At 52.8% G+C, this 13,256-nt stretch overlaps 1 protein-coding gene across 1 annotated transcript; it reads right to left on the bottom strand.

The window, feature by feature from the left end:
* Positions 1-30: 30 nt before the first annotated feature.
* On the bottom strand, positions 31-11,921 carry RASL10A (RAS like family 10 member A). Its single transcript, XM_044003350.1, has 3 exons — positions 11,457-11,921; positions 5,736-5,860; positions 31-1,573 (listed from the first exon to the last, which is right to left on the bottom strand). Exons 1-3 carry the CDS (start codon positions 11,802-11,804, stop codon positions 1,303-1,305), a joined length of 744 nt encoding a protein of 247 aa, XP_043859285.1. The 5' UTR covers positions 11,805-11,921; the 3' UTR covers positions 31-1,302.
* Between the last annotated feature and the right edge of the window lie 1,335 nt (positions 11,922-13,256).

Below are 13,256 nucleotides of genomic sequence, written 5' to 3'. Positions count from 1 at the left end.
CCTTCCCCCAGCCGGGTGGGGCTGGCTGGAGGTGGGCCAGAGGAGGAGCCAAGGTATGCTAGGGCAGCAGCTTCCAGTTTGGGGCTCGCTTTTTCAGCTGACTAGCTCCTGGTCTCCCTTCCAGGGGTCCTGGGCTGCCCACTTGTGCCTCTTACCACACCCTCCAAAAGAGAAGGGCCCTGCGTTTGGCCATGGTGCCTTTAAAGGATCATCATTTAAGCTGCAAGGAACCTCCTTCATTTTTCAGTTGAGGAAACTGAGGCACAGAGGTGGGGAGTGAAACACTGGTTCTCACTGGGAAGTCCACTGATAAGCTGCTGAGCCTCACAGGGAGGGCTACCAGCCAAGTGAAGGCCTACAGTCCATACCATAGAACTATCTGGGACAGCTAGGTGGCACCATAGTGGATAGAGAGCTGGCCCTGGAGTTAGGAGGACCCAAATTCAAAACCTGCTTCAGACACTTGCTAGCTGTGTGACCTTGGGTAAGTCACTTAACCTCTCAAAGAAATTCAAATCAATAAGAGGACTATCTGAAGGAACTAGATGTGTTTGGCCCTTGGGAAAGAAGGCTGGGTGGGGGCTAGATATGAGAGCAGTGGGTGTCTGGTATCTGAAGGGCTGTCATTCATGGGCTTGGCCTGGTTCTGCTTAGCCCCAGGGGCCAGAATCTGGAGCCCTGGCTGAGAATTGCATTGCAGGAAGAAATTTCTTTAAGCCAAGCCTGCACAACTACTGGCTGTGGTGGCTCCTTTCACAGGATTGTTTTTGATATGGCTTGGGTTAGATTGGATGCGTGCTCACTCTGGGATGCAGTCAATGCCACAGAGCAAGAAGTGACAGGGAAGGGACTCCAGCCCACCCTATCCAGAGCCGTCATCCCTCCTGGCCTGAGCCACGGCCCCGAGTCCATCCCACCCCAGAGATGGAGCTGGGCCTTCCTTCTCCTCTTTATTCTGTCAGCTTTGGCCCTGAGCAGGATAGACTAGCCCTTGGGGGACACATGCGGGGTCACCCTCCCAAGCCCTGGCATCAGGGTTCTTTATATTCAGCAGGAGTCCTCTTGCCCTAGCTGTGGCCTTGCCTGGCCCTGGGGCCTGTCCCATGGCCCTTGCTGTCCCGTCTGGGGAGGCTCTGGGTTGTGGGCTCCTGTTTCCCAGCCTCCCCCTCCCCACCTCCAACAAAGTACATGGCCTAGAGGGAGTCTTGGGTCTCCCAGCAGAAAGTGCATCCAGATGGGGCTTCCCTGTTCCAGGAAAGTCTTTGGGAACCAGCACAGCAGAGTCCAACTGGCTGGTATCAGTCACATGAGGCTGCAACGGTTGGGGTGCAGTGCACCCTGCAGGCGGATGGCTGGGTGGCTGTGCTTGCATCCCCTAGCTAGGACACTGCTCAGCAGCTCCTTGAAGAGCAGGACCACGTGCCAATTGTACTTGGCTGAGCACTCCATGTAGCCACACTTCCAGCTCTTCTTCACCAGTACAGCTAGTGCCCTACGGGGGCTGAAGCGCTGTCGCTGTTGGTCTCGTTTGTTACCCACCACAATGATGGGTGCCTCTGGTGCTCCTGCTGGCCTGCAGGGGAACAAGATTGAGGAGCGAAGGTAGGTGAGAGCTTGAGATGAGGGCCTTTCCTGTCTGGGGATGAGAGTTCCCACTGGGGGTGGAAGAGTCATGCCTAGGTGTCTCCAGGAATCAGAGTCACAAATCTAAATCTGGAAAGGACCTACCTAGGCAGCTAGGCAGCACAGTGGATAGATATCCGGCCTGGAGTCAGGAAGACCTGAGTTCAAATTCAGTCTCCAACACTGGGCAAGTCATTTAACCTCTTTGCCTCAGTTTTCTCAACTGTAAAGTGGGGATAACGTAGCACTTACTTTGAAGGGTAGTTGTGAGGATCAAATGAGATATTTAGAGTGCTTAGCACAGTGCCTGGCAATCAGTAGCTACTATATAAATGTTAGCTATTATAATTACCTCAGAGGCCATCTGGTATAGCCCACTCATTCTATAGAGGAGGAAACTGAAGCCCAGAGGGATGCATAGATTGTTCAAGATCACACAGCTATTTTTATCAAAGTAAAGATCTGAACCACTGAGCAGTGTTGTGTGGCGGATAGAGAACCGGCCTCAGAGACAGGAAGACCCAGTCTTAAATTCCATCTGTCACATACTGGCTATGTGACCAGGGGAGCATTACCCAGTCTTAGTGCTCTATGCAGTAGAAGAAGTGTTGATATGCATCAGTGGAGGGACTTTCCACACTTGGGAGCTTCCTATGGTCAAGAAAACCACAGCTCTAGTCCTCCTCCCTCGCCTCTAGGCTCTCTCCATTAGACTAGGGTAGCCTGGCTCCCGGCCAGGTTACTGTCCTGGGGAGAGGATTAGAGTAACTGATTAATATCTGGAAAGAGCCTTAGAGACTTAAAATCCAACCCCTTCACTTTACAGGTGAGGAAACTGAGGCCCAAGTTGGTTAAGTGCCAAAAATCACGCAGGGACAATCTGGTCTCAGACACTTAATAGCTGTGTGACCTTGGGTGAGTTCCTTAACCCAGCTTGCCTCAGTTTCCTCATCTTTAAAATGAGCTGAAGAAGGAAATGGCAAACCACTCCACTATCTGCCAAGAAAACCCCAAATGAGATCACCGAGGCTGACGCTGCTGAACAACAACTGGGTAGGAGAACTGGGATTCTCAACAGCACCCCCCTGTGGCAGTGATTGTGAACTGTCCCTGGGAAGAAGCACTGACCACTTTGCAACCAGGGGAAGGTAGCCTCCACCCAGCCTCTGCCCTTGAATGAGCGTACACTAAATAGTTGAAAAGTAGCCATCTCCCTTCTTCCACCATCCATGGTTCATAGGGCTTAGTGCTAGAGGGTCTGGACAGGAGAATAAAGTGGTGGCAAAGCCAACTAAGCTGTAATTGCAGTCAGAGGGTCTGGGTTTGAATCCTGCCGCTGTCACATGCTGTCTGTGTAACTTTGGGCAACTAACTTCAATTTTCTGGGCCTCAGTTTCCTCCTCTGTAAAATGAGAAGATTGGATAGCTGTTCTTTCCAACTCTAAGACTGAATGAGCTCAAGAAGGACTGCAGGGAAGAGCTGACCCCTAGAGACCTTGCTGGTCTGTGTAACATTGGAAAGAGCCCTGAACTTTGGAGTCAGAGAACTTGGCTGTAAATCCTGGCTGACTCACTTCTGGAATATTATATTCTAAGCTCTCCTCTCCTTTAGGGTGGTGGACGCTAAATCTTTTGTGAACCTGGGGATTCTCAGTACTTGAATTGCTTCTTTCTGGCTGCTTACAGTGTTTTTACTTTGATCTGGGAGCTCTGAATTCTGATTACAATATTCCTAGGAGTTTTTATTTTGTGGTTTCTTTCAGGAAGTGACCAGTGAATTCTTTCATTTTCTACTTTTTCCTCTAGTTGTAAGAATACCAGGCTGTTTCCTTTTATGATTTCTAGAACATAATGTATAGGCTCTCTCTCTCCTTTTTTGGTCATGACTTTCAGGTAAACTGATGATTCTTAAATTGTCTCAATATGTTTTCCAGATCAGTTGTTTTTGCTTTGAGATACCCCACATTTTCTTTTTTTTTTCTTCTTCAGTATCTTGACTTTATTTTTAACATTTCTGATGTGTCATGGAGTCATTAGCTTCCATTTGGTCAATGGTGGCTATTTTCTTGGGTAAGATTTTTATCTTTTTGTTTCAAGCTATTCTCTTTACACAGATTCCCATAGCTCTTATTTCTTTCCCCATTTTCCCTTTACCCCCACCCCCTTTGTGGGGCAATGAAGGTTAAGCCCAGGGTCACACAGCTAGTAAGTGTTAAATGTCTGAGGCTGGATTTGAACTCAGGTCCTCCTGAATCCAGGGCCAGTGCTTTATCCACTGCACCACCTAGCTACCCCCAGCTCCTTTCTCTCTCTCTCTCTCTAACTCTTGCTTTAACTCTTCCAGAAATTTTAGTTTGACTTGTGCCCAAGCTGTTTTTTTTCTTTACAAACATCTGTTTTTAAGCTATTCTTTTTTTCTGGATTTGTGTCTTAAGTTTCCCTGTCTCCATAATAGCTTTTAATGATGGGATTCTTTTGTTGTTGTTGTTGTTGTTCATTCTTTGAGCCCACTTCTTGACTTTGCACTGGATGTTAATGCTCGGCTCTGTGAACTTCTTGGGAGGAGCAGGAATGTCTGGCCTGAGCTGCTGTCCTCTTATGTTCCTCTGCTTTCAAAGCTCAAGCTGGGGGCCTGCAAGCCTTCGGTGACCCCACAATGATGTAATCCTGCCTTTTTTTTTGTGGGGCAATGAAGGTTAAGTGACTTGCCCAGGGTCACACAGCTAGTAAGTGTCAAATGTCTGAGGTCAGATTTGAATTCAGGTCCTCCTGAATCCAGGGCCAGTGCGCTATCCACTGTACCACTTAGCTGCCCCCATGGGGTTTTCTGCCTTTTTTTTCTTCCCACAGTGATGTAAACCAAGGCATGGTCTGCTCACTGCCCTCCTGACAAGAGCTCTGCATGTTCCTGACATAGGTTCGGGTCTGCTGGCTTGCTCCTTGCTGGCAGTTTCAGCAGCCTGCTGCTAGACTTGGGCATATTAGCTTCCTGAGAGGTTCAACAGGTTCAGAATATTTGATCTGTCGGCTCCCCATTGGTCTGTGATTCCTGTTCTGGGTATAGCACTGCAGATTGGGCTGGAGGCTAGACTGAGTCCCCTCTGTACTCCTGGGATGAGCCCAGAGCTATGCTTCTATTGGCTTCTGAACCTGTTCCTTGCTCAGTAAACAGCCAGGGCCCAAGACTGTGGTTCTTCCTCTCCACCACCCTTGAGGCAGACCCTGCCCTTCCCTTCCCCCCACCCAAGTCTGACTAAGAACTGGATAGTGGGTGATGGAGCCGCCCAGTGGCGTCCATTCCTCTGCCCTGCACCAGTTCAGGAATGCTCTGGGATTTCTTCCTGCCCAGGTGCTGGGCTCTGCTCTCTGTCAATCCCCGTGACAGATTGCTCCATGTGGGGCCCACTCCCAGTCAGACCCTGTTCAGATCTGAAGACTTCTTTGTCTCTCTAAGTCTCGCTGGGCTGGAAAAGTGATCCGCTGTGTCCGCTTCCTGGCTTTCCCCGACCAGAATTCAGTCTGGTGCATATTCTACATCTTTGTGGAGGAGGCTTTGCTTCCTGCTACTTTCTATCTTGACTCTGTCTCCACTTACTTCCCGTGTGACCTTGGGGCAGGGGACACGGTGGGGAAAGTTCTGGATCTGGAACTCAAGGACGTGAGGTTCAAACCTGGTTTCTGACACTTGTTACCTAGCCCCCCCACCTCAGTTTCCCCAGCTGTAAAATGAAGGGAGTAGATGGTCTCTGAAGTAAGTTCCTTCCAACTCTGAATCAATGATTCACTTAACCTTCACAGGCCTCAGTTTGTCCAGGTCAGGGTATCAGGTCGCTGAAGTCTCTTCAGCCAAGGTGACCAGCAAATCCCCACTGTTCTAGCTCCCAGGAAGGCACCCAGACCCGGGGAGGAGCAATAACAGGAATAATCACAGTAACTGACCTTTCTCTAGATCCTTGATCTCGCTAGAGTGAGGTGGGTGCCCTGGCTGGCTGTGTCTGGGGTGTCAAGTCCAGTCCAGCTGATCTGCCCTGTTCTTGGCTAGTCCCCCCCCCACTGGTCCTCCCTGCTGCCCTCCCAGCCCACCACAGCCTGGGGGCTCCCCAGGGTCTCACCGGTTCTCCGCAATCTGTTGCCTCAACACCTTGACGTAGTCGAAGCTGTCTGGGCTACAAATGTCATAAACCAGGACAAAGGCGTCCATGTCCTGCAGGCTCCAGTCCTTCAGATCTGGAAGCTCCTGCGTGGGAAGAAGGAGAGAGAGGGTCAGTCCCAACCTGTGGGAACAGAGCTTATCCATTCCCTGGGACAGGTGCCTAAGGAGCAGGGAAGGAGTGTCTAACCCTCAGTGACCACTAGAGGGCACCCACAGCTGCCCTGTTTGCTGATTCCTGGGACTGTTTCTGGCGTCAGCATGGCTTTATACATTTAGGGCTGGTCATCAGCGGTCATCTCTAACTCTCCCCCTCGCCCCAATATCATAGAGGAGAAAACAGAGATCCTGAAAAGGAGAAGTGACTTGCCCAAGGTCACATAGGTAGCGAGTAGTTTGTAAGATTTTAATCCTGGTCCTTGGACTAATCTAGCTCTCTACTAACAAGGCTACCCAGGGTCTAGAATGACTGCTCCGAATCTGGGCAAAGCAGAACCTGGGACTAGAAGAAGGCCAGCTAGGGCCTGGCACCCCCAAGAAGCTGTTCCTCTCCCTGTCTGCAGGGGCTCTGGGGCCTGGAGAGCAAATGCACAAGTCCTTGTTGATCCCTACTCTGATGCATGGAGCTCCCCCCTCCCCTGGCCCAGCTTCCAAATGCATTTCAAGAAAGACCACCAGCCACCCACAGGGGAGACACAGGATGCCTCCCCCTGGCATGGGCTGGGCTTTTTTTTTTTTTTTGTGGGGCAATGGGGGTTAAGTGACTTGCCCAGGGTCACACAGCTAGTAAGTGTCTGAAGCCAGATTTGAACTCAGGTACTCCTGAATCCAGGGCCAGTGCTTTATCCACTGCGCCACCTAGCTGCCCCCACTGCGCCACCTAGCTGCCCCCATGGGCTGGGCTTTAAACCCAGCCCCAAAGGGATCCCTCAGGTGGCCAGAGACTGACCCTGACCCTGTTCCTTAGCCTGGTCACAGACTGAGCTCTGACCTTGTCTGTAGACTGACCCTTGACCCTGGCTCCAAGCTGGGCCCTGATTCTGTCCAAAGACTGAGCCCCAAACCTTGGCCCAGACTGACCTCTTAGCTGTACCCAGAGCCTAGGCTGTAGCATGGTTAAAGGCTGACAAGGGCCTTGGCCCACAGGGCCCGACGGCCCACAGTGGACGCAGGGAAGCCCCAGATCACAGCAGCAACAACTCACGTTTCTCTGAACACAGACACAAACATACACATTCAGTCATGCAGCAAATATTTATTGACTAGCTGCTCTGGGCCGGCTGCCTATGGGGAGAGGATGGGGAGAAGTGGAGGCCGAGAAGGACACCCAGGAGGAGACCCAGTCTGCTCCAGCCAGCAGAAAGGCCTGCCCAGGGACAGAGGAGCTCGATTTGTGACGTTCCCTCTGCCTGGAACATTCCTTGGGCCTGCAGACTGATTTGGCTTTTTCCAATGGGGCCTAAAGCCAGAGGACTTGGTCCCAGCTCTGACCCTCATTCTCTGGGTCATTCTACCTATCTAGGCCTCACTTTCTTCCTCTGTAAAACGGGGGAGTTGGTTGGGATGAGCTCAGAGTTCCCTCCCAGATTTAAATCTATGCCTATGACTTGAGTTCAAATCCTGCTTTCTACCTGTTTAACTTTGGGCAAGTCACTTCATCAGACTGGGCCTCAGTTTCCTTATCTGTAAAATGAAGGAGTTAGACCAGTTGGCTTCTGAGCTTCCTTCCAGCTCTAGGATCCATGACATTCTGATTCCGAATCCAGCCCTCTACCCACTGGGCCGCACAGCCTTTTTTTTGTGTTTGTTTTAGTGAGGCAATTGGGGTTAAGTGACTTGCCCAGGGTCACACAGTTAATAAGTGTTAAGTGTCTGAGGCTGGATTTAAACTCATGTACTCTTTTTTTTTTTTTTTTGTGAGGCAATTGGGATTAAGTGATTTGCCCAGGGTCACACAGCTAGTAAGTGTTAAGTGTCTGAGGCCGGATTTGAACTCAGGTCCTCCTGACTCCAGGGCTGATGCTCTATCCACTGTGCCACCTAGCTACCCCGATCTTATCATTCTAACAACACTTCTCTCTCCAAATTTACCACTGACCTCTTAATTGCCAAATCCAATGGCCCTTCCTCAAACTTCATTTTCCGATCTCCCTGCAGCCTTTGACGGTATCGATCACTGTCTCCTTGAGACTCTCTTCTCCCTACGTCTTCAGGACACCCCTGTCTCCTGCTTCTCCTACCTCTTTGATTGTTCCTTCTCTGTTTCTTTGGCTGGATCCTCCTCCAGATCATGCCCACCATTCATAGGTGTCTCTCAGGGTTTTGTCCTGGGCCCTCTTCTCTTCTCCCTCTATACTATTTCACATAGTGATTCCATCAGTTCTCATGGTTTCCATTATCTTTCTGATGATGATTCTCAAATCTACTTATCCAGCCCTAACTTTTCTACTGACTTTCAGTCTTACATCTCCAACTGCCTTTAAGACATCTCTAACTGGAGGTCCAGTAGACATCTTACACTCAATATGTCCCACATAGAACTCATTAGCTTTCCTTTAGGCCTACCCCTCCTCCTACATCCTCTATCACTATAGAGAGCAACACCATCCTCCCAGTCCCTCAGGCTCACAACCTAGGAGACATCCTGGGTTCCTCACTATCTCTCCCAGATCCAATATGGTGCCAAGCCCTTTGATTTCACCTCTGGAGCCTCTTTCATCAATTTCACTTCTGGAGCCTCTTTCATCAATTTCATCTCTGAAGAATCTCTTATCAATTTCACCTCTGCAGCATCTTTCAATTTCACCTCTGTGGCATCTCTCATCAATTTCACCTCTGTGGCATCTCTCATCAATTTCACCTCTGTAGCATCTCTCATCAGTTTCACTTTTGCAGCATCTCTTTAAATATGCTCCCCTTTCTCCTCTGACTCTGTTCCCCTTTCTCCCTGTCCGAGGCAGACCCTGCATTACCTCATGCCTAGACTATTGCAATAACCTGCTGCTGGGTCTCCTGGCTCTCCCCACTCCAATTTGTCCTCCACTCAAATCACTAAAGTGATCTTCCTAAAACATGGGTCTGACCTCCCCTACTCCTCCAGGATCAAATACAAAATCCTCTATCATTCAAAGTTCTTCATAACCTGGCCTCCTCCTACCTACATTTCCAGTCTTCTTACACCTCACTCCCCAACACAGAGATATTGGCCTCCTTGTTGTTCCACAAGACTCGCCATCTCTCAGCTCTGGGGATTATATATAACTTTCCTCCATGCCTGGAGTGTTCTCCCTCCTCTGTACCAACTACTGACATCCCTGGCTTCCTTCAAGTCCCAATTAAAATCCTACCCTCTCCAGGAAACCTTCCCCAACCCTTCTTAATTCTAGTCTCTCTCTCTCTCTCTCTTTTTTTAGCAGAGCAATGAAGGTTAAGTGACTTGCCCAGGGTCACACAGCTAGTAGGTGTCAAGTATCTGAGGCTGAATTTGAACTCAGGTCCTCCTGAATCCAGGGCCGGTGCTTTATCCACTGCGCCACCTAGCTGCCCCCCCCCCCCCGTGCCTCCACTCTTGCTAATTATTTCTCATTTGTTCATATTTGTTTGTTGTCTCCTCCATTAGACTATGAGCTTCTCAAGGTCAGGACTATCTTTTGCCTTTCTTTGTATCCTCAGTGCCTACACAGCATCTGGAACATAGTTGGTACTTAATAAATGCTGACTGACTCTGGACCTCCAGCCAAGAAATGAATAAAATAATCAACAAGCATTTATTAAATGCTCTCTACGTACCAGCTCCTGTTCTAATCAATGGGGATTCAGAGATGGGTATCAACCAACCAACAAGCATTTATTGGGCACCATTGATGTACAAGGACCTATTCTAAGCACCGAAGATGCAAAAATAAAAGTGAGACAGTTCCAACCTTCAAGTTACTTTCAATCTACCAAAAACCAAGAGAAAGGAAACCAAGGAATCTTTTTTCTGTTTCTGAAATATGTAGGGAAAGCCAACAAGGACTAATGGGTGATATCCCAGGAATGTGACTCTTGCAACTTCTGTGCAGACAGAACATCCTTTACTGAACATCCTGTGACCCTGGGACAGTGCTCTGCATACAGAAAGTATTTAATAAATGAATCTCTAGTTTTGCTGTGCTCTCACCCTTATGCCTGCTCACTCAGTGCCCTCCTAGGTGGGTAGTCCTAGCTTCTCCACACAGCACTCTACAAAATGAGCAGGTGGGGTTTGGGGGGCCTTGAGGAGCCCTTCCTGCCTCCTAGTATCCCCTCCACTTTCTGTCACAGTGCCTGAAATCCCACCATTAGAGGTTCATGCCTTTGAGTTTTTACTGGGGCTGCAGAAAAGCCCTGGACCTTGGGGAGCAGAAAGGCAGTTGGGAGTTGATGGTGATCTGAGATCTCTTTCCATTCTTCCAGTCTATGTTCTAAGATAGGGAGCCTTCTCCTTGATTGGGCCACGGACCCCTTAGGCAGTAAGTCCCGGTGAAGTCCATGGACCCCTTCTCAGAGTCATGCTTGCTAATGCACAAGTGCAATCCACAGGATAGCAAAGCAATCCAATCATTGGAATGAAGATGTCATTTTTCCCCCCATCCAAGTTCACAGACCTTGGGGACCTCAAGTGAAGAAGTCCTATTTGAAGGATTCTTCCAAGCTTTGCCATTCTCTGTTCTACAGCCTCTGCGTTCTCTGTTCTCAATTCAAGGTCTCTTTCTGCTGTCTTTCTGAGGTCTCCCTCACCTCTGCTTCTCTCTGCTTCAAGAACCCTCCTAGCTGTGACAAACTGTGTTCCTCAGGGGAGTGGAGAGGGATGGGGATGCCAGCTGATCCTCTCTCCTCGTCCCAAACCCACACCTTTTAAATGAATGGTCCATAAAAACAAATGGAAATGCGCACTCTGTAGGAGTGTGTGTGAAGGGGGCTGGGGAGGGAAGATGGGTGAAGGAGATAGAACCCTGGGCTGGGAGTCAGGAAGATCTGAGTTCAGATTTGGCTTCAGACACTTATTAGCTTGTGGCCCTGGTCAAGATATTTTAACTTCTGTCTGCCTCAGTTTCCTCACCTGTAAAATAACTACGTATATCCCAGGGTTGTTGTGAGGATCAAATGAGATCATATTTATAAAAAGCTCTTCCCACGTTTCCTAGGACAATGAAGGCAATAGATATGCTTATTCCCCCTGTCAGGCAAGTGCGCAGAACGAGCCTTGCTGTGATTTGCCCTTTGAGAAGGAGCTGAGAGAGCCCAGGGTAGAAGGAAAGACCCCACACGCTCTCCCAGGACCAAGGGCTCTGGGTTTGCAGGCGCAAGGTGGGCTCAGAGGATACCCCAGCAGAGAGCTCATTGTCTGCACCCAGAATTATGGACAAAGGTAGGGTACGGTCAGCACCCAGGACCTCCCAAAGGAGGCTGACACATAGGACACAGGCTCCTGCTTGGGACTCTTAGCGGCTCACACGGCCTGTCCTCCCGGGAGACAGAGGGAGTCTCCCTAAGGGCACCTGGCACCCCTCCCACCCCAGCCTGGGCTGTGCCAGAAAGGCCCCGAAGCCTTCTCTGCCCCCTAGTCCAGACACACTCATACCCCCCAGCGCCAGCCCTGACACGCGCACGCCCCCGGCCCCTTCAGCCCCTCTCCTCCGCCCGGGCAGGGCTCACTCACCTGGAGGCCCCCGTCCCCAGCCGAGGAGGCGGCACTGGTGGCGGCGGAGGCCGCAGCCGACGAGGCTGAGGCTGAGGCGGAGGCGCTGCTGCTGCTGGCGGCCGAGGCTGCGGCGGCCGCGGGGGCGGCCGCGGGGCCGGCTGCGGGGGCCGGAGCCGGGCCGGGCCCGCCGTCGCTGATGCTCAGGTCGTACACGGCGCCGTTGAGCAGCACGGCGGGCCGGTAGAGGCGGCGGGCGGCCGTGGGCCGGTGGCGCTCGGGGAAGTCCCCGTACAGGAACTGCCGGATGATGGCCGTCTTGCCCACACCGGGGGCGCCCAGCACTGCCACCCGCAGGGTGCCCCCCATACCCCGCCCGCGCCCGGGCCCTGGGCCCCGGCGGCCCCAGCCCCGGGGCGCCGCATGGGCCGCTCAGGGCCCCCCCGGGCTGGCCCGCTTCGGCTGCCCGCCCCCGGGCTCATGGCCCCCCCGCCGCCGCATCCGGGGCTCCGGCCGCCGGCCCCGGCCCTCGAGATGGGCAGGCGGACAGACCCCCCCCCCCTTCACGGACAAATGGAGAGAACCCCCTCCCCGCACGGACAGATGGTCAGACTTCCCCGCACGGACAGGTGGACAGGCCCCCTCCTTCCAGCACTGACAGATGGACAGATGACCTCCCGCGCGGACAGATGACAGACCTTTCCCCCCGCACCCTCACGGACAGGTGGAATCCCCTCCCCTCCACACGAAACAGATGGATCCCTTCCCCCCCTCCACGGACAGATAGGTAGATACTCCCGCCCTAACGAACAGGGGGACAGACCCCCACCCCGAAAAAGGCAGATTGGCAGACCCCCCCAGTCCCGCACAGACAAACGGATGGGCAGGAGGATGCCCCCACACTTCAGATCACAGACAGGCAGACAGGTCTCCCCCCATCTCCCGGGAGTGCGTACAAACGCTCCCCACCAATCACCCTGAAGATCCCAGGCAAACAGCCCCTCCAACACCGCCCCCCCCCCCACTAGGAAAGATGCTGGCGTGCCTTCTGATCACAGACAGACCCCCCGGCCCCCTCCGCCGCCCCCTAAGCACTCCGCAGCCAGGACAGCGGGCACAACCAGATGGACCTGGCCCGATCTCGAAGGGACAGAGGCAGTAGAACGCCCCCGCCCCCACTCCGCCCCTGTAGACCCGCCGAAGCCCAGACAGACGCACCGACGGACGGACAAGCGGAACACTGGCTGGCTGGGCGTCCGGGCCGGCTCAGCCCTTGGCGGCTCCGCGGCTTCCCTGGCGGCTCCGTGGCTGCTGCCACCACTGCCGCCTCCCTCCTTCCTCCCCTCAGTTGAGCTCCCAGACTCCCGGCCCTTGGCTGATGAGGTAACTGCAGGCCGCCCCCTCCTCCCCAGACAGCCCAAGGGTCACCCAAAGGTGACTCCGCCTCTGAACCCAGGCGCCCAGGTTCCAGCAGCCGTGCCTCTGGTCCCAAACCCCAGCGCCTTCTCACTCCGCCCCTCCCACGTCGCCCCTCCCCCTCCCGCTCGGATGGCCCAGCCCCTGGCCCTCCTAAATTCAGGGGCAGCACCTCGGTACCGCTGCCCAAGGTCTCCCTCGTCACCCCCTCCCGCTCACTTCAATCTCAGACCCCTCGTTCCTTTGACGTCTGCCCCTTCCCCGCCCCCATCCGACAGTCCCCCAACCCCTCCCACGCCCCCCTACACAACCCCCAGCTCACAGCCTCCTCCCGCCCGTGTGAAAGCCGAGCTCAGAGGATCCGCCCGGTTTAGCTGTGAAGCTTGGCCCAGGGGTGTGTGTGGG

Source organism: Dromiciops gliroides, chromosome 1, assembly GCF_019393635.1.
Source record: "Dromiciops gliroides isolate mDroGli1 chromosome 1, mDroGli1.pri, whole genome shotgun sequence".
Taxonomy (NCBI): Eukaryota; Metazoa; Chordata; class Mammalia; order Microbiotheria; family Microbiotheriidae; genus Dromiciops; species Dromiciops gliroides.
This window is presented reverse-complemented; position numbering and strand designations above follow the sequence as displayed.